The 19,682-nt window shown below is 36.2% G+C and overlaps 3 protein-coding genes across 3 annotated transcripts; 1 reads left to right on the forward strand and 2 right to left on the reverse strand.

Annotated features, from left to right (window-relative positions):
• Nucleotides 1-624: 624 nt before the first annotated feature.
• On the forward strand, nucleotides 625-3,494 carry LOC137715294 (putative protein phosphatase 2C 39). Its single transcript, XM_068454569.2, has 6 exons — nucleotides 625-801; nucleotides 885-940; nucleotides 1,886-2,131; nucleotides 2,282-2,558; nucleotides 2,861-3,015; nucleotides 3,117-3,494. Exons 2-6 carry the CDS (start codon nucleotides 908-910, stop codon nucleotides 3,252-3,254), a joined length of 849 nt encoding a protein of 282 aa, XP_068310670.2. The 5' UTR covers nucleotides 625-801; nucleotides 885-907; the 3' UTR covers nucleotides 3,255-3,494.
• Nucleotides 3,495-5,520: 2,026 nt separating this feature from the next.
• On the reverse strand, nucleotides 5,521-7,497 carry LOC137715723 (squamosa promoter-binding-like protein 4). Its single transcript, XM_068455064.2, has 2 exons — nucleotides 7,012-7,497; nucleotides 5,521-6,135 (listed from the first exon to the last, which is right to left on the reverse strand). Exons 1-2 carry the CDS (start codon nucleotides 7,368-7,370, stop codon nucleotides 5,925-5,927), a joined length of 570 nt encoding a protein of 189 aa, XP_068311165.2. The 5' UTR covers nucleotides 7,371-7,497; the 3' UTR covers nucleotides 5,521-5,924.
• A 10,307-nt stretch (nucleotides 7,498-17,804) lies between these two features.
• On the reverse strand, nucleotides 17,805-19,682 carry LOC148697787 (uncharacterized). The gene is made up of 2 exons (XM_088690709.1): nucleotides 18,546-19,682; nucleotides 17,805-18,219 (listed from the first exon to the last, which is right to left on the reverse strand). Exons 1-2 carry the CDS (start codon nucleotides 19,678-19,680, stop codon nucleotides 18,191-18,193), a joined length of 1,164 nt encoding a protein of 387 aa, XP_088546835.1. The 5' UTR covers nucleotides 19,681-19,682; the 3' UTR covers nucleotides 17,805-18,190.

Consider the following 19,682-nt stretch of genomic DNA (forward strand, 5'->3'; position numbering starts at 1 on the left):
CTTACTGTTGGAAAAGTTGTAATTGGTTTTTTTTAAATTGCAGGGTCATTTTGGTTTTTTAAATCTTAGTGTTTTTCATGTTGTCAAATATCTATGCCTCATAATTAGAAAATTCCAAGGAGAAACTCCTTACCCATGTTCTTAGATTATAAACTTCCTTGCTTTTTGATAAATTTAAGGGGATGAATTGTTTGATTTGTTACTTTATGCACATCAGTAGAAAGAAAAAAAAGCAATTGAGTAGATTTGGTAGCAAAAAGAAGAAAAAGTAGTTATGGAAATGCTAGTAGGAAGAGGGGGGTGGGGCAAGGACACCTCTTTAAAAAAAAAAAAAATTCCAATTATAAATGATATTTTATAAAAGGAATGGATGTAAAGATAACTTAACATTTTGAATTGAGTTAGAGATAGTAGTTTAGGTAATAAATTTGAGTTTAAATAGAGATTAATTCTTTAATAAAAAATAATATGAGTGAAAAAAGTAAATTGAATGTAAAAAAATATTACATGATTCAAATAAAATTTTCTTTATATATTTAATTAAAAATGAGTAAAGAGATAACATTTTAGGCTAGGAATAACAGTAATCTTATTAAATAAGGGATAAGAAAACAAGTCGCGGCGCGAACGCGTCATTGAGTAATGCAGAGAACAACACGGCATACAACTGGAAGCGAAAGGCTGGAAAACAGAGAGGAGAGAGGGCGTGTCAACGCATCCATCATCCTCATTCCTCATTCTCATCCTCAACCCCTCTCACTTCTCTCTCCTCTCTCTCTCTCATCGTCTCTGTGACTCTGGGTTTTGTCTCTCTTCCTCTGTTTTGTTGGCCAGTGTGTTCGAATTCCAAATTTTCCATCTTTCAGTTTTAATTTTTTAAACAGATAAAGCTCACATCAGGAAAACCATGACCGGCAGAGAAATTCTCCATAAGATGAAGGTATGTTTTGCTACATTTACAGTAATTCTACTCCTCCATGTATTTGCTTTAATGGGTTTCAATTATTTTTCCAATTGGTTCACCTCTCTGTTCATCAATTGGCTTCTTTTGGCTTGCTCTTAATGTCTTTCTGATCTGCAAATTTAGTTTTCATCCAAACCATATAGAGAAATTGTTACAGATCCTTGTGTTATGTATGTTATTAACAAAACCCATATCTCCGAATCGTATTTATTTGTGTATTTTTTTTTCTTTCAAAATTGCAGTTTTAGATCTGTAACTGTACTGTTCCTCATTGCTCTCGCTACCTTGGGGTTTATGGGTGGTGGAAGAAGAAAACCCTTTTATTTATCATTTTTTTTTTATTAAATCCCTCTTCCTTTTTCCTCCTGCTACTTGGGGTTTATGGGTATTGAAAGAGCATTTCAGTTGGGAAGATAAAATGCAGCAGAAGCTTGTAGTGAAATCAATGAAGAAATAGGATAATTCTAGACAGAACATTTACAGAAACTACTAAGTAAAGTAAAATCCATCTACTTTTTACATTCCCTTGCTTTGATTAATTTGTATTTGTGGAAGAGGGGGACGGGGCTTGAATTCATTGAACAGTCTGGACTGCCAAAGTTGAGTGGAAATGATGGACTAGTTAAACTAATATGGATAATTGTTTGATGCTTTATAGGTAAGATGATTATTTATGCCTAGCAATTAGAGTTGAAAACAAAGCTCGATTATTTTGTAACTAGCTTCTCACAAAATGTATCCTCTCTCTCTCTATCTCTCTCTCTCTCTCTCTCTCTCTCTCTCTCTCTCGTTTTGTCTTCTTAAAGTGATTACTTTTCAGCATACTCTTGCTGATCTCGTATTAAAAATGGAAATTCTGATATTGTCTGTTTCATTTTTCCGGTTTAGAATCTAAATGTGAGTTTTTTTGGTTTGTTGCAGGAGAAAGTTTTAGGTCCATCAGACCCCGACTCTGGGAAAGGAAAGAGCAAGATGTCGCATCACATAACACATGGCTTCCACTTGGTTAAGGGAAAATCCCATCATCCTATGGAAGACTATGTTGTTGCGCAATTTAAACACATCGATGACCATGAGCTTGGACTATTTGCAATATTTGATGGTCATTTGAGCCATGAAATTCCTGAGTACTTGCAGTCTAATCTCTTTAAGAATATCTTAGAAGAGGTAATGTATGCGGCAGTTGTTTGGTATTATGTTAGGTTTTTTACATGCTTTGATTTTGTAGTTGTTTGATAGCTCTTGCACTTAAACGGTGTTACATATCAAATTTCAACGTCTCCATACTTTTTGATCCTTGTTTTCTTTTTTCCCCAGCCTGATTTCTGGACAGAACCCAAGAAGGCAGTCGAAAGAGCATATTGTGTAACAGATGCTAACATTCTGGAGAAAGCAGTTGATTTGGGCAAAGGGGGTTCAACAGCAGTTACGGCCATTTTAATTGACTGCCAGAAGCTGGTGGTAGCCAATGTTGGTGATTCTCGAGCTATTATCTGCAAGAATGGTGTTGCTAAACAATTATCTGTTGATCACGAGCCTAGCACAGAAAGAGAAGATATCGAGAACAGAGGTGGTTTTGTATCAAACTTTCCAGGTGATAACATTTATGATGATACAAACTAATGTGCTTGGAAACCACCCGGAGAAATATACTGTTTTTTAATACTATTTAAATTTTAAGTTGTTTGAGTTTTATGGGATATGTTGTTCACACGTTAAGTACACTAGCTTTGATTTGTGATTTGCGAATTGTGACCTTAGGTGCTTGAGCATAGCCTCCATTGTTGAGATTGATCGTAAAGCCTTATCAATATATAGTTCTCTAGTTCTTGTCATTCTCATCACATCAATGTTTTCTTGTAGTAGTTTTTAATTTTGTGATTATGATGAATTCAGGGGACGTTCCACGGGTTGATGGGCAGTTGGCGGTAGCAAGAGCATTTGGCGACAAGAGCTTGAAGAAACATCTCAGTTCTGAACCTTATGTGATAATGGATTTAATAGATGATACCACAGAGTTCGTTGTCTTGGCAAGCGATGGATTATGGAAGGTTGGTTTATCTGAAATTTTGCAACTATATCTACTTACTGCAACATGTAATTAAATGGCAAAGCATTGGGCTTGAAATTTGTTTCTGCAATTTGATGTCAGGTGATGACGAACCAAGAAGTTGTGGATTGTATCATACAAATAAAGGATGCGCGGGCAGCAGCAAAGCACCTTACTGAAGAGGCCGTCAATAGGAAGAGTTCTGATGATATTTCCTGTATAGTTGTAAGATTCCGGTGAATGCGTAATTTCTGTGTCATATAATTTACCTTTTTCTTAATCATGTATTAGGTATGTTGTATTCATAAACAGGCATTCAAGTTTCTTGTACCCTTTTCATGTTGATACTCTTTCAACATTGTAGTTGAGAGGATTTCATATAAAAAGCTACAACGAGGGTCTTGGAGTCGACACCTCCTGAATGACTGTATGCAGAAACATAATCTTTTACAAATCTTCAATCAAAATACAACTTTTTCACTGATGGGGCAATAAACAGGAAATAAAACATGTTTTCGGTGTTCCCTTGGTGCCTGTCATTGTCTGTCGATTTTTTTATTTATATTTACGAAAATGGGAGGAGTGTATGAGTTATGACACAATGGGCAGTCATAATAAATTAGTACCAAATTAGCTGAACAAAAAAATCTCTTATTTATACGTGTGGGATTATTACATGTTTAGTAGTTTTTCAGTGATAAAATTTTATAGAGGACTTAGATTCGATTCTTACAAAAAATGAATTTGAACTATATTATTGTTAGTCTATTGTAAGGCTTAGTTTTTATTGAAGATTTTCAAATGGAGTGGTTTTTGCATTCCTTTTTTCATCTTTTGCATTCTATTATTTTTTTTCTACTGTTCGATGGAATTATTTACAGGTAAATTTAGGGCTGGAAAAATATCCCAAAAATCCCAAACCAAACCGAAAAAATCCCGATCCCAAACCAAAATTCCCGAAATTTTCGGTATGTCATCCCGAACCAAACCGAAATTTTCAGTACGGGATTCGGTATTGCATCTCCATTTTTTCGGTATTCCCATACCGAACCGAAATAAATATTATATATATATTTTATTTTTTAATTATAAGAGAATTATTTCAACCGTTCATTGTTTTAGATTTAATCTGTGCCGTTCATTTGTTTTTAGGTCAGATCCCCCATTTCAATTTTCACTTCCGTTCTATCAAGAGCTTGAAGCGCAGCCACTGTGCCACCTTCCTTCACCAGAATCACCACCCAGCTTGACTTATAACTATTATTTTTGCTTTTGAGTTTGAGTTTGTTACTTTATTTATTTTAAAACCTTGGCTTGTAACTATTATTTTTGCTTTTGGGTTTGATACCTAATTTATTTTTATTGCATGCATGATGCATGTGTAGTGGGCAGATTGAAACTTTGTTATTATTGAAACTTTGTGCACAAATGGGCAATGGGTAGATTGAAACTTAATTTATGAAACTGTGTCAAATTTGTGCAGTGGGTAGTGGGCAAATTAGTAGAAATAACAAATTGACAGTTTGGGTCCAAAAGCATAATATGTCAAATTTTAGTCCAAAAGCCCAAAAGCATTTCGGGATTCCCGAAAATTGGGATTCCCGAAAATTTGGTTTGGGATTGGTATTAAATTTGGGATTCCTGAAAATTTCGGTTTGGGAATCGGGACAAGAGTTTCGGTATGGGATCCCATACCGAACCATCCCTAGGTAAATTAGTAATATAATGTCATATTTAATTTGGCATATTTTCCTACTTGTAATTTGGAAATTGAAGTCTTTGTCTTTCTTTTATCAAAATTTCAAAAATATCATGAAGAAAGTATTGGACATGGTGACAAAGATAATCGATAAGCCATCACAAACAAAAGAAAAGCGTGTTTTTTTATTTTTTATTATTATTATTTTTTTCGGTTCAAAAACAAAAGAAAAGCTAAAAGCTATTATTTGCAGACAAAAAGACAGCTAGGGAAGATGAACCTTAACAAAAGGGAAATATATATGAACAGAAAGATAGGTTGTCGTTTGGTATGGAAAATATCTTAGATAAGACGTCACTATTAATCCTAGTAATATATGACCAGCAGAAGCATATTGTGGTTGGCCGTAATATCCATAATATGCAGTCGTTTTCAGCATCTTACCGTCCAAAACTTCAATCATGGTGAAAAACCACGTTGCCCATTTTAATTATTTTTGTTCAATCATAAATCAGGGGTGAATAATTGCCTTAACTGGTCCAACCTTTTGTCAGCATAAGCTTGACATTGTACATGTTTAGATACCTAAAATCGTGTTTGGCCTTGATAGAAATAATTAGATGCACTAATAGAATTTTTTTTTTATCGAGTCTCAAAATACTTTTTCGAAAAGCAGTTGAACTTAACTTAGTGAAGATTATGCTGTGCTTATAGTAAATCAGTTCCAGGATATGCACCTATAAGCACTTACGCTCATGTATTGTGAGCATAAGTGCTTCATACTTAGACATTCTCTCACACAAAGTCTAATACGTGTTGGAATTTCATCCAACGATTTATAATTATCTTATTAAAACTTTTTGAGGTGCTTATCCATAAATACTTTGTAAATGCTTTTCTAAGAAGCACATGATCTTCCAGTAGAAGTTTTGTTGTGCTTATAATAAGCACTTATGACCACGCAAGAGTCTAAACTACATAACCATACAACACATTAGCTTGAGAAGCTTACATACTCTACATACGTAATGGCCTAGAAACATAGCATACCAACATAAGGTTGTAGCTAATTAGGTAGACAAAGAAATAGCACTTCCTTCAGAATTCTCAATATTTAGTATAATTAGAACAATCATACGGAGAGCCTCTAAAATCCATGGATGACAGAAGAGAGGGAGCACGTAGAGAGCAGATCACAACATGCATTGGCCTTATCTGATCTGGCAATGCTTGGAAGAAGAGTTTCCTGGAGGTGTGATCTGATATCCAGTCTGACTTTCTTTGTACTGGTGACCAACCCCTCTCCGGCTCGATCCTTCTCCATAAGGTTCGCCTGAGCTCTTGCGGCGTCGTTCATTGTGTCCTGCCAAACGCCGGCGACAGCTTCTCTTTGCTTCGTCAAATTCAGTTAGCTCATGGAACCTGTGAAGTGCATCCCCATAATAAGGAAAAGTTCTAAAACATGGTGATACGTAGAAGTACTATTTTATGAAGGATTATATTAAAGGAAATGATTTTTGCAATTGATTTTTTTCCTTGGGCACACTTCAGACTTGAAGAAGAGAAAAGAGGTATTCGGAAGTCACTTCAACATATTAATTAAGGGTCTCAAAAAATTCTGCAATTAAATTTCACAAGAAATAGCATTGGCCCTAGCAAGTTCAGTTACTTGGGTATAATTAATAGACAGCAAAGGAATGAAAATTTTCACTGACTGGATAACACATTATGCTAAGCAGACATTTATCAATATTCTGCAGCTTAATAATTTATATCATCTCCAATTTTAAAAGCTTGTACCAGTTATATGCCTTGCATGGTTTAGCATGACCAGTGGCTGCATTTGACTAAATTAATTAACCTCTTGACACCATTAACAATACCAGTCAATTAAAGGTGGTTAATTATTTTAATATTCCAGCCTATATGGATTTAGAATATTATGTTCTATTTGACTCACATGGAAAGATGCTTTGAGGAAAAATCATAAATCAAGGAATAATCTGCTTCAAAAAAATTGTTACATAGCTGTAAACCCATGTTCTAAGTGACATCATGATCTGAAATGGAACAGAAATCCTTAATTATTATATGTACTAATGAAAATAATTTTTCTAAATTTAATTCCCCATGGAGAATTAGTCAAAACCCTCATTATGTATGGATGGAGTTTTTGCTTTCTGAGAGTATAAAACCCAATTTTTATTCCATAAATCATACTGAAGCAGTGCTAAATCATACAGAAGCAGAAAAATGCAAGCAAGCAAGCAAGAAAGGGAAAGTGGGATGCAATTAGACCTGCTGCATTGCTGGCAAAACCGCTGTTGAATCCCGGAAACGATCACAACAGCTGCCTTGGAATGAAACTCACAAACCTTATGCCGGCGGTTGTACCTCTTTGCATCAACCAAATCAGCCCCACACCTCTCCGCTTGACAAGACGGTTGCGCTATCCCACCTCCACCTCCGCCACCAGATCCTCTTCTTCCAGCTGCAGCAGCTTTCTTCTGCCTCTCATTTTCTTCAAATCTCAGCATCAACCCTCCGCCACCACCACTGGTCTCTTCTTCATCCGAGTAGTCATCCTCTACTTCCTCGACATCCTTCTTCGCCTTCTCTTTCCATGTTTGCCTTCCTTCAAAGTTCTTGCCCTCCATTGTTAAGGAAGTGTAAGTGCCAGAATTTACAATGAGGTTTTGGTTGAAATGGAGAATGGTTGAGCATTATTAAGAAGGGGGGAAACTGGATGGAGTTGTGAAGGTGAAGAAAGTGTAAGGAATTAATAGGTGAAGAAAAAGTGGAAGAGGACCACAAACACAAGCTCCATTCTTTAACGCGCGTGTCGATGTCGTATAAGGTGGCCGAATTTTGATGAAACAGTGAATATATAACAAAAGAGCACTTCATAAACGAGGTTAGGATTTGAAAGCTTAATTTGCATCGGTGTGATATATAAGAACATATAGTGTTAATCAGACCGAGGGATTTTCTCTTGCAACCTATTCATGCAGTGGCCTCTTTCGTCAATCAATGTTTATTATCACGTGTTTCAAATATGAACCATATGTCCAATGAAAGCTCACTACGTGGTGAATTTGTAACAAAAGAGTATCCCTTGATTAGAACGTGTGTAGATGAGTTTGATGATTTATTAACAATATATAATATGCAGAGATAAGTGAAATAGTATAGGAAGAGCCTGTAAGGGTAGTTCGCATTGCTGAAATTAAGGTCATCTCCAATGGAGATGACTAAAAGGTTCAAAAGGCAAAAAAATGGTCTGATTTGTCCAAAAACTCATATCCAACCGATGACTATGCTATAATTCTATGGAGCACACATGCCATTATTTGGCTAAATGGGCATTAGGCTAGCCAAATGTAGCTCCCCTATAAGCCCTTGTTTTAGGGTCTAACTCATCAATTGCAATAATACAAATTCAACAGCTAAATTTGAAAACATTTAACAGTAACTTAATTAAATTAACTAATAAATTTATAGTATAAACTTAAAACTAATAAATTATTGAGAGGCTATATTTAGCCTATTCGGTTAGAAATGACATATGACTATGGTCTGAAGCTGCCCATTTAAAAATAATTTTTGTGTAGGACTATAATTTAGAATGGGAATATATTAGCCATTTTAGTTGGAGATAATCTAAATGTCATTGATTGCGAGGGACTGTTCATTTACAAGTGAGTACATACGTACAGTGCATGCTTTAATCAAATTCACGTAGTAGTAGGACGCTGGATGAGTAAATTTGCATGCAGTACAACTGACTACTTTGAATTGTCAGTCATCTTTAATCTATAGTGAATGCTTTGTCTGCCATTCTCTACTTTACCCTATGCCTTTATTGGATGCAGAATTTACAGCATACAGTATGTATATATTCACCCAAATTAGCTTCCACGGCAAAATAGGTAATTTTTTGTCCACTTCTCCCTCTAGAGGTAAATGTATATTATGTCATTAGATTATAGGCTATTTGGCACATTATGTTTTGTACACGCTTATTAATTTTTTTTCCATTGATCTTCTTCAATATATTCAATTTGATGACGAAAATTGAAAAGCGTGTATGAGAAGTAAAAATGGGTGTGTGAATACTGAAGTTTTCATTCACTCGTATTTCTAGAAATCCTATACCAGTAATTTAGATTTTCAATTCTCTCCACCATTTCTTTGAAAACTAAAGCACCAAAAATGAAAGTTTTATGTAGATTCTATTCTTAAATACTTGTGTTCTTGTTATTCTATTGTGCTTGGTATTTGTTTTAGGGTTGTGCAAAACTAGAGACAAATAATAGCTACAAGGTCATACTTTCATTGTATCCACAAAGCTAATTTTTATCTTCTCTTTGCACACATATTTTGGTGGCGAATTAAGTTTGAAAGAGAACTTTGACACTATCTTCATCCCTCATCGTAACCATAACCCACATGTTCCAGAAATTTTCCACATTATGGCTCGGGCCACTTGTTATGTGGTTCAACGATATTAGTAGTCTAGTTTTAGATTTTCTTTTGAGAATCATCTATATACAAAGGATTAGCGAAATAAGACAATGTGTGACCATTTGATTATCATCGTGCACATTTCAGAGTTTTATTGAGAACATCGCTTTCTTCTATTTTGTTGTGTTATAGTTCGGAGACTTTATAGTTTCCGATTTTGTTGACACATGTTTTGTAAAATCACTTCCAGTATAGTAAGGTCCCCTTCGGCAATAGGCAACTTAATCTCCTTAAATAAATAGTAACTGTCTGCAGTGAACAATAATTACATGCAGTGAATCCTAACTACCCAAGTGAATCTCCACTCCTAAACTGAATAGCCTATACAATTCGTAATAATATATTAGTATTTTTTTATTTTATAAAATTATAAAAAAAAACTTTAATTTTAAATTCAAATAATAATAAAACATTGGTTGAAAGTATATGAAAATATTGAAAGGTATTGTAAAATGGAAGAACATGGTTAGGTATTGATAGGATTAAAAGCACACCACAAAGTAGCACACAAATGTCTTATTGATTTTTCTTATTAATACTAAGATTTGTCAATTGTAGCATATGAAAATAAAGATCTTTCCCGTATATGTTATTTTATCTAACTACTTAAAATGTCACAAAAATTGTGTTGTTGTCCCTACTGACCAGTCATCGAAAAATAATTATTAGACCGACTTACACTTATCTAAAGTCTACGAAATTTTACATGAAGACACTAGACACTTAGAGCTACACTCACACAAATTTTTGGAGTTGATTTGCTATTTAAATTAAATCGAACAAAAACAGAACAGAAACAGATTTTTAAGTAGTTCACAAATTAAGAAACACAAGTTAGGGGAATTGCTATCCACCACCAAATAATCATGCAAACATGTTATGTTTCATTCAAATTCCTTTCATTTTTGGATGAAGATGCTCAAGTTGGCTCAATGTTAGAACTCAACCTATTACTCTTTCTTATGTAGTATGTTAAGAGAATGACGTTTTCAACTTAACTTAGTCCCTAACATGCAATCTAGAATGGTGTGTTCATAGATTTAACAAGTAGAAATCATTAAGAACGAAAAGAGTTCGAGTCATCACAAGGCATCGTAAGTACTAGCGTTATCTTACTTATCCTAGAAATTGATTCACATGTTAATCGCAATTAACAAGTACTACTCTAAAACATATGTAGGTCCTCATTCGACAAGGGCAGGCACACACATATTCATAGCATTAGAATCCTAGATATGCTTACTAAGTATGCATCCATAGAAAACACATAAATAATTCATCAATGAGACAAGTAGTAAACCAATTTTCATCCATTCATAAAAGTAATTCAAACGAAATGTCATAACAAAATTGCAATCATATTTGGGGCTTCAAAACAGTCCCTAACTACTAAAAATTAGTTACACATAATTCTCAAATTAAACCAAAAGAAAGACATGAGTTTGAGAAGATAAAACCGAAAGAAGAGAATGCCAAGATTTCCTCCTTCCTTTCCTTCCTTTCCCAATGCAGCAGCCTTGCCTTTTTTACTTGCTTTCCTTCCTTTTTTTCTATCTTTTTTTTCCACCTTTTATTTTTCCCTTTTTGCCGCTGCAACCTGCAGCCCTTTTCTTCTTTTCTGCTGCCACAGTTTTTTCTCCATAACTCACCCCACTAACAGCCATTTAGTGATGACAATAAGTGAGAGGAAATGCTAAAACAATTGTAACTCTTTAGGCAGCCTTTATGCCCGTTACTCTCACTTAATTTTTCATTTCCTCTGATATTTGAATAGGTTTCAGCTGGCTTGTTTTTGGCTGCATCAGTTTTGGCTGTTAGTTTTATTGGATTTATTGCTTTCAATGCATTCTTGTCAGTTACAAACTGCTCAGTCTCTTGGGAACCTTTCAGTATTAAAACGGTCATAACTTCTTCTAGAAAAATGATATTAACAATCCGCGAAATGCTCCAGAAAATAGACATCCGTAGCTTTCCAAGTATATAAGGCACATTCTCTAATTCATTCTGAGCTGTCCGCAACTTGCTTCTAAAGTCAGCTGACCTGCACACACAGTTTTGACGAATTTGTTACTTAAAATTCCACTTGTGTTATTTTTCTTTTCTTTGCTTGAAAAATCCTACAAAACAAAAAAACAAAGTAAATAGCTTAAAAATATAAGGAATTAACTAAGAAAAAACGAGTGAATTTGATGTAAAATTTATATAAATATGAGCTTATCAGGTATTTATAGAAAAAATATTATAACTTTTTATATTTTTAATTAGTTTTTTTTTTATATATATTTTTAATAATTTAAATTGTGTTTGACATCATGGTGACGTTAGCCTTATGTCACATAGGCAGGGTACTGACCAGAAGATTATTGCCTGACTTCTCCATCGAGCTCGCCTTAACCACAATTGCCCGAGTTGGGATGGAGTGTTTTGGCGAGGGAGAGGGAGTGGATTGAGTTGCCTATCCCCAAAGCAATAAGTAACCGTGAAGTTGCTCTAATAGTTGGAATATATTTGTAAATAGCAGCTTTCATATGTATTACGAATTACATATTCAGGTAGGGTTTATCGGATCCACCTAGAAGTTTAGGTTCCAGGTGTGAGAGGATACGATCAACAATGTCATTAGTGATACATATATAGCTTTACCAATCTATTCTGCAGATTCCATTAATTTAGGGAGATAATACTTCCCTCAGTCCCAATAAGGAGGAAAGTCGTCCTTCTCAGTCTAACATGGCATAATTTGATTGTACAAATATTATTAAATTGAAACCGTCATTTATCTTTACTACCATCTACAAATTAAGCACCTCTCAAAAAATTATTTTAGATTTAGAGACCGTTTAATTGCTTAACAAGGCATAAGGTGACTGTGGTCCATTTATAGTTGCTTGTCATACATGATCAAAGCATCAGACCACGTACACTATGATCCAAGTTAGCTTCATCTAAAATTCACCTCACTGGCTTCCGCGTCGCCTCTCTCCTTTTCTAGCCAGTAAGAATCCATGTGACATACCAAGTAATTTTCGCCACAATATTGTGCCCATCACTCTCAGCTTTGAGTTGGGTCTTGGTCCCGGTGTTCTTTAGTTCCTGGATTCCTCTCTTTATCAAGAACCTCAAAGCATGAGGCATTTATCATCATTCTTCATTGAGTGGTTAAACCAAACAAATTCAAAATAAGATTAAAATATCTGATGATGGCATACAAGTCTAGAGTACCACGCGATTGATCAGTCATGTGATGAAAGAAATAAACAAAAAGTTATATACAATTGGTAACATGATCAACGTTTAACCTAGAGCCCTAATTGATCCAAAACTTTGGAACCTAGACCTTAAACCCCAGGAATGAGATTCAGATTTTGACCTTGAACCCCGAACGTTACTTCTAACCCAACCAAGCCCCATTTCTAACTCCCTGTGATATTACATCACAAAATTAAGTATTCGTGTTGTGTCTTAGTCATCTAAAACTAAAAAATGAACCTACTAGCTCTTAGTTTAGTAACATTATTATTCTTCGTAATATTTGAATAAATTTCAAGTTTGAATCCCTCTCTCCCTCCAATCGGCAAAAACATATAGTAACTCGTGCAAGTATATAAAGAAAACATGCAGTTCGAATTTGCGAAAACTTCGAATGTTTTCAGGCTGGAAAGGAGCCTTTCCTATCTGTGAAGAAAATGAAGGTTGATGAAAATGGAGGTCAACCAATCTTGATTCGGCTGGTCCCAAGGTTTTGGCTTGACATGTAAAGCACATCGTGTTCATATATATGCATAATTCTTCGCACCATGATAAACTTCATGATGTATATTCAGTCCCTTTCCCGCACGCACTAAAACTGAAGGATTGGCTCTTTCACTCGAACTGCTTTTCTATCGCCTCCTCTTTTTTTCATCATCTTCCTCGATCCTGAGCCCTTTAATGGCTAAGAAATAGACTAAGCATTGGATTCCCACACCTCATACTATAATAGGCTCAAACTTTGATCTCTTTTTGTGATTCTATTAAAATTAGGGGTACAATAATGAGAAGAAAGTTTGGACCATCAAAAATATTCAGGACAGGGAAATAACTCCCCTAATTTGGATAATAGTAATATATAAAAGCCACAAAATTATGAACATGAATTTGATATATACAACAACAACAACATACATACATATATATATATATATATATATATATATATATATAGTAGCATATCAAAATTGCAAAACATGATCCAACAAAAAATAATTGCAAAAAAAAGTATCTTAATTCACTTGGTGTCTATGAAAATAAAACCATTTTTGTTGTTGGTTGTTGAACATCATTGCATTTCCCATCTCTCTATACCATGCGTGACATGAAATTTGAAAAGTAAATAACAAAATTATGTTAGTCACATAATATGCAAGATATTTTCTTGAATTCCAACAATATATTTACATTAAAGGGAGGGAAAAGTTGGCCCTAATTTGATATCTACGAAGATCGAAAACACCACACTTATAAGTGGAGAGAAATCTCCTAGACCGTAATATAAAATAGCATATAATACGCAAACCGTAATTTCATTAAACTTGACGATAATGCATGAATCGTACAAAAAAAATAAAGTCTTGCCTAATTATTCGTCTTGAGCCAACAACCCACGAACTTTTATGTTGCATAAATTAAACTTAATAAATAACACATATAGACACGTGGAGAAGTGAATCACACCATAATAACTTTCATAACCTTAGTGGCAAGCCACAACTATACACCCCATTCCGGCGCGGAAAGGGTATAATTTTCACCCTACCCATGGTCACAATCAAGCTGACAGTTTACACTTCTATACTTCCAACTATATTCTTCATGTGATGAATCATATTGTGTAGGCCGTAGACTAATCGACCTCATGTTTGATCTCGAAATAGGTTGGTTGATGTCATAATTTTTGGTCGGAGATTCAAACTGATAATGGATTTTGAAATTCATACATTTCCAAAGTCGCAATGCATGTCAAAAGCTGATGTTAAACACACAATTTAACATAAAAAGAGACTATGTACACTTGCACACAAAATTACAATTCATACATCTTCTCTTATACCTTTTCTATACTGAGAAACAAGAAAAGAAAAGATCACATTCACCATACGATTTCCTCTCGACTTGTGAGGAAGTTTCACACAGTCAACAAAGTTTGGAAATAATTGAAAGTCTCATATCAAATTCCCATCCCTGATCAAATGTGACCCTTCTGATGGTGGTCGTTCTGATCTGCGAACTTACTGTGATCTTCAATAGTTCTATACTCAGCTGTATCAACAACGTTCGCATCAGCCTCAGCAACCAAGGTGTCGGTGCCCTTCCGGGTAGTGTTCTTGGCAGAATCCCATGCAACATTTGTCTCCCTTGCCATGTCAACCGGGTCCTCCGCCACCTCCGTTGCTTTTGCCGCGCTTTGTCTTGCTGTGTCTGCCATAAATCCTGTAACGCCACTCATGTCATCAATCCTCGTATCACCTTCTCTTCCCTCAGTCGCTGCTCCATGCCTGCCTGCCTCTGTTGGTGGCCTATTTCTTGGGTCCTATTTCATTGGAGAAAAAATAAAAAGGATCCCTCATATATAAACTCATGCGACTCTTATTTCTTAAACAAAAACCCATCTCATTTTAAACATCTAAATAAAACCCAAATTTGAAGTAGACTGCCATGTAAACAAATAAATACCTATTATTTTCAAACTATTTACAATTGTGCCACAACACTCTAATTATGTTAATGAATTTAATTATCCACCATAATTATGGGAAATAAGTGCCTTATTATTATAAAATTATCTACTTTATACTTCTCTTACCATCATATGTTTCATTTCTTTTATTTGTTTGACAATCATTGTAGGTAAATTATTTTGCATGTATGTATTTATAGAAATTATAGCTTTAATTTGTGATGTATATTTCATATTTGCAATGTACAATGGTTCGGGTATATATGAGGAAGAAGACTAAGAAAAACAAAAAAAAAACATTCCCCTTAAAACAAGGAATAAAACAAGGAGTAAAACATGGAATAAAACAAGGAGTAAAACATTCCTTAAATCAAGGAATAAAACATTCCTTAAATCAAGGAACTCATTATTTTCAACACTCCCCCTCAAGCTGGATCGAGGAGGTTCACTGAGCCAAGCTTGCCCAATAACCGATGAAACTGAGATGATGCTAGTGCCTTTGTAAAAAGATCTGCTAGTTGATCATGGCTTCGTGTGAACATGGTCCGGATGATTTGCGTTTGAACTTGAGCTCTGATGAAATGACAATCCACTTCAATATGTTTGGTTCTTTCATGGAACACAGGATTGGCAGCAATGTGCATGGCTGCCTGATTATCACACATAAGCGTCATAGGGTTAGAACTAGGAAACCCTAAGTCTGAAAGAAGCCCTTTAAGCCAAATGAGTTCACAAGCAGTGGCTGCCATGGCTCGATACTCAGCCTCTGCGCTGGAACGAGCAATTACCTGTTGCTTCTTACTCTTCCATGTGACAAGGTTTCCACCAACAAATGTACAATAGCCTGTGATTGATTTCCTATCAATTGCATTACCTGCCCAGTCTGCATCTGTGTAGCCACTAATGACAGTGGACTGATTGTTATGCATTGTAATTCCTTGCCCAATTGAACCCTTAAGATAACGAAGGATTCTCTTAACAAGGTTAAGGTGATCAACAGTGGGAGAGTGCATGAACTGACTAGCCAAGCTCACTGCATATGTGATATCTGGACGAGTGATAGTAAGGTATATGAGCTTGCCTACTAATCGTTGATAGTAGCTTATATCATGCATGGCTTCTCCATCTATGCTGAGCTTCAGTTTACAATCAACGGGAGTGATAGCAGGCTTGCAGTCAAGCATTTTTGCTTCTTGAAGGAGGTCCAATACATATTTCCGTTGATGTAGAAACAGTCCTTTTGAAGATGTTGCCATTTCGATCCCCAAAAAATACTTTAACCTTCCCAAATCTTTGATAGCGAAAACTTGATGTAGTGAGAGTTTTAGTGCCTCAATCTCCACGGTATTATCTCCAGTGATGATAAGATCATCAACATAGATGAGGACCACCAACTTCCCCCTGGTGCCAGTTCTTACAAATAGCGAAGAATCAGCATTACTTCGCATGAATCCAGCCTTTTCCAGAACAGAACTGAGCTTGGCATACCAAGCTCTTAGTGATTGTTTCAATCCGTATATTGCCTTGTGCAATTTACAAACCATGTTGCCTTTAATACCATCATAGCCTGGAGGAGGTTGCATATACACTTCTTCCTGCAGCTCGCCGTGAAGGAAAGCATTCTTCACGTCCATTTGGTAGAGTGACCACCCACAATTGATTGCAACTGACAGTAAAACCCTGACTGAGTTCATCTTGGCCACCGGTGCAAATGTTTCCTTATAATCTACACCAAAGGTTTGGGTGAAACCTCGAGCAACAAGTCTAGCCTTGTGTCTCTCGATAGATCCATCAGCTTTGAATTTAGTCTTGTAAATCCAACGACTTCCAACAGCCTTCTTTCCTGGTGGTAGGTGAACTAGGCTCCAGGTGCAATTCTCTTCCAGTGCACGAAGCTCTTCTTTCATGGCTTGGTTCCATTGTGGGAGAAGAAATGCTTCTTGAAAGCTTCTTGGTTCATAGTGCTTATCAATTTCACTGAGAAATGTAGCATGAGATGTTGAGAACTTACTAAAGCTGATACATTCATTGATTGGATGTCGTGAGGCATATGTAACATAGTCCTGCAACCTAACTGGAGGTTTTCTGATTCGAGGAGGATTTCTTTTAATCACCTGAGACTCTGTAGAGGGCGGAGAATGATCAGAGTAGAACTCGTCTTCACTCTCACTGGCAGTAATTTGGTCAGTTTGAACTTCTTCACAATCTGGACTTACAATGACTGATCTATTTTCCAACATCGGATAATTAAAGTTTTGAGGGAGTGGGAACATGTGGACTAAATCCTCCCCCTGACTTGTAAAATAGGGATAGTCTTCTTCGAACTTCACATCTCTTGAAACTGTGCACTTCTTAGTGACTGGATTGAAGCACTTGTATCCCTTTTGAGTGGTCGAGTATCCCATAAACACACACTTGGTTGCCCTGGCATCTAGTTTGTCACGGTTCAAGGTTTGGATGTGAACAAAACATACACAACCAAACACCTTGAGATGTGTCAAATCTATTTTCCTCCCCTTAAGAACTTCATATGGAGATTTAAACCCTAGCACACGACTTGGAAGTCGATTGATGAGATAAGTGGCAGTAAGGATGGCAAACGACCAAAATTTCTTTGGAACGTGCATGTGAATCATGAGAGCACGAGTTTTTTCCAAGAGATCTCTATTTTTCCTCTCGGCTACTCCATTTTGTTGGGGAGTCCCCACACAGCTGGTTTGATGTATGATACCCTGAGAACTTATGTATTGAAGCATGTTGTTGGATAGAAATTCAGTGCCATTATCTGACCTTAAAACCTTAATGTTTGATTGAAATTGCGTTTTAACATGCATGTGAAAGTCTTTGAAAATGGTAGGGACTTCACTTTTTGATTTCATAAGATATAGAAAACTTGTTCGAGAGAAATCATCAACAAATAGAACAAAATATTTAAAACCTTCCATTGATTCAGTTGCAGGTCCCCATACATCGGTGTGTACCATTTCAAAAGGTTTACTTGTCCTAGACATTGAATTACCAAAAGGTAGCCTAGTAAACTTAGAAAATTGACAAGTATCACAAGTAGGATAAGGGTTACAAAAAATTGGAAACAGTTTCGACAAGACAAGTTCAGAGGGGTGAGCTAATCTCCTATGCCAAAGTTGGTTTTCATCTATGGACTTTGATTGAGCTTGAAGAGCCTGAGTGAAACATGCATTCTTGCACAGGTAGTAAAGTCCATTTATGAAGATCCCTTCACCAATCATCTTCATGGTGAGAACATCCTGAAACATCACTTTATTTGGTGAGAAAATAGCACGGCAGTTTAGGGTGTTGGTGATCTTTCCAATTGACAAAAGTTGGAAGGGAAAAGTTGGTACATAGAGGGCAGTAGAAGGTGTTTTTTGAGAGAGTAAGTTTATTTCTCCTTTTCCCAAAACTAAGACATTTTTTCCATTTGCAACAGACACATGTGAGGGGCTTGAAAATTTTTTAAAATGATGTAAATTTGTAACTTTGTTTGTCATATGATCTGTGGCGCCTGAATCAATTATCCAACAATCAGTTTCAGTACTAGTTAATAGGGCAGTAGTAAAGGCTTTGAGTATACCTGATGCTTCTCCCTTTGGAACTTTCTCATTTCCAGCAAGAAATCCGGCAAATTGTCCCAACATAGCTGTGTGACTACCCTCTTCATTGCCTTGACCATGTGTGCCTCCTCCGTGTCCCTTACTTTGTAGGTAAGCTGCAAATTCATTGATCAATGACAATGGATTGGCAGTGAACTCCATGGATCCTTGTGAGATAGTAGGAGCGTGAGCATTAGCAAGTTTTGCCTTGAAATGAGGTTGAAATTGTTGTGAGGACCTTGGTATCATCCTTCCATCTTTGCTGAACTTAGGCTTGAGTTCAGGATGAAGTTCCCAACACTTGTCTTCCTCATGACCAACACCATTGCAATATTTGCATTTTAGATGTGTGTTTTTTCCCTTGTATACCTTGGCTTCTGAGTTCTTGTAATTTGATGCATATGCCCGAGTCTCCGTTAATCTAGGATTGGGATCAACATTCATAACTTTCTTCCTTGCTTCTTCTCGTTGGATAGTTGCACAAACATTGTTGAAGGTAGGCAGGTCTTGACTCATCAAGATGTGACTCCTTAGGTCCTCGTACTCAGAACTCATACTCCCTAACAGCTGATAAATTTTGTCTTCCTCAGCTCGTTTTAGGAGAATGGTAGGATCTGTGGTATGAGGGAGATATACATCCAACTCATTCCACATGGCTTTGAGACTCCCAAGGTGTTGAACAAATGCTTTCCCTTCTTGTTGAGCACTGGCAATGTCCTTCTTTAATTGGAAGACCCGTGCATAGTTGTTTTGATTTCCATACATATCCTGCAAAGCTTTCCAAAGATCATGGGCGGAATTGGAGTAGCTAAAAATTTCAGCAACATGTTTCTCCATGGTGTTGAGCAGCAAGGACATGACAAGTTGATCTTTGCAGAGCCATGCATTGTATGTAGAGGAAGAACGATCTGGAGCTTCCACGCTTCCATTTACAAACCCTAGCTTCCCTTTGCCTCCGAGAGCTAGGGAAACAGCTCGAGACCAAGGAAGATAATTGAACTCGTTCAAGAGAACTGAACATAAACGTTGATTGGTGTTAACCTCAACGTCTGAGGAGTTTGGAGAGAGATTGTGCCGGGTTTCCTTATCATGGTTGACAGAACTTTCTTCAGTCATGA

The sequence above is a fragment of the Pyrus communis genome, chromosome 3, assembly GCF_041283825.1.
Source record: "Pyrus communis isolate YQ-2024b chromosome 3, ASM4128382v1, whole genome shotgun sequence".
NCBI classification, from domain to species: Eukaryota; Viridiplantae; Streptophyta; class Magnoliopsida; order Rosales; family Rosaceae; genus Pyrus; species Pyrus communis.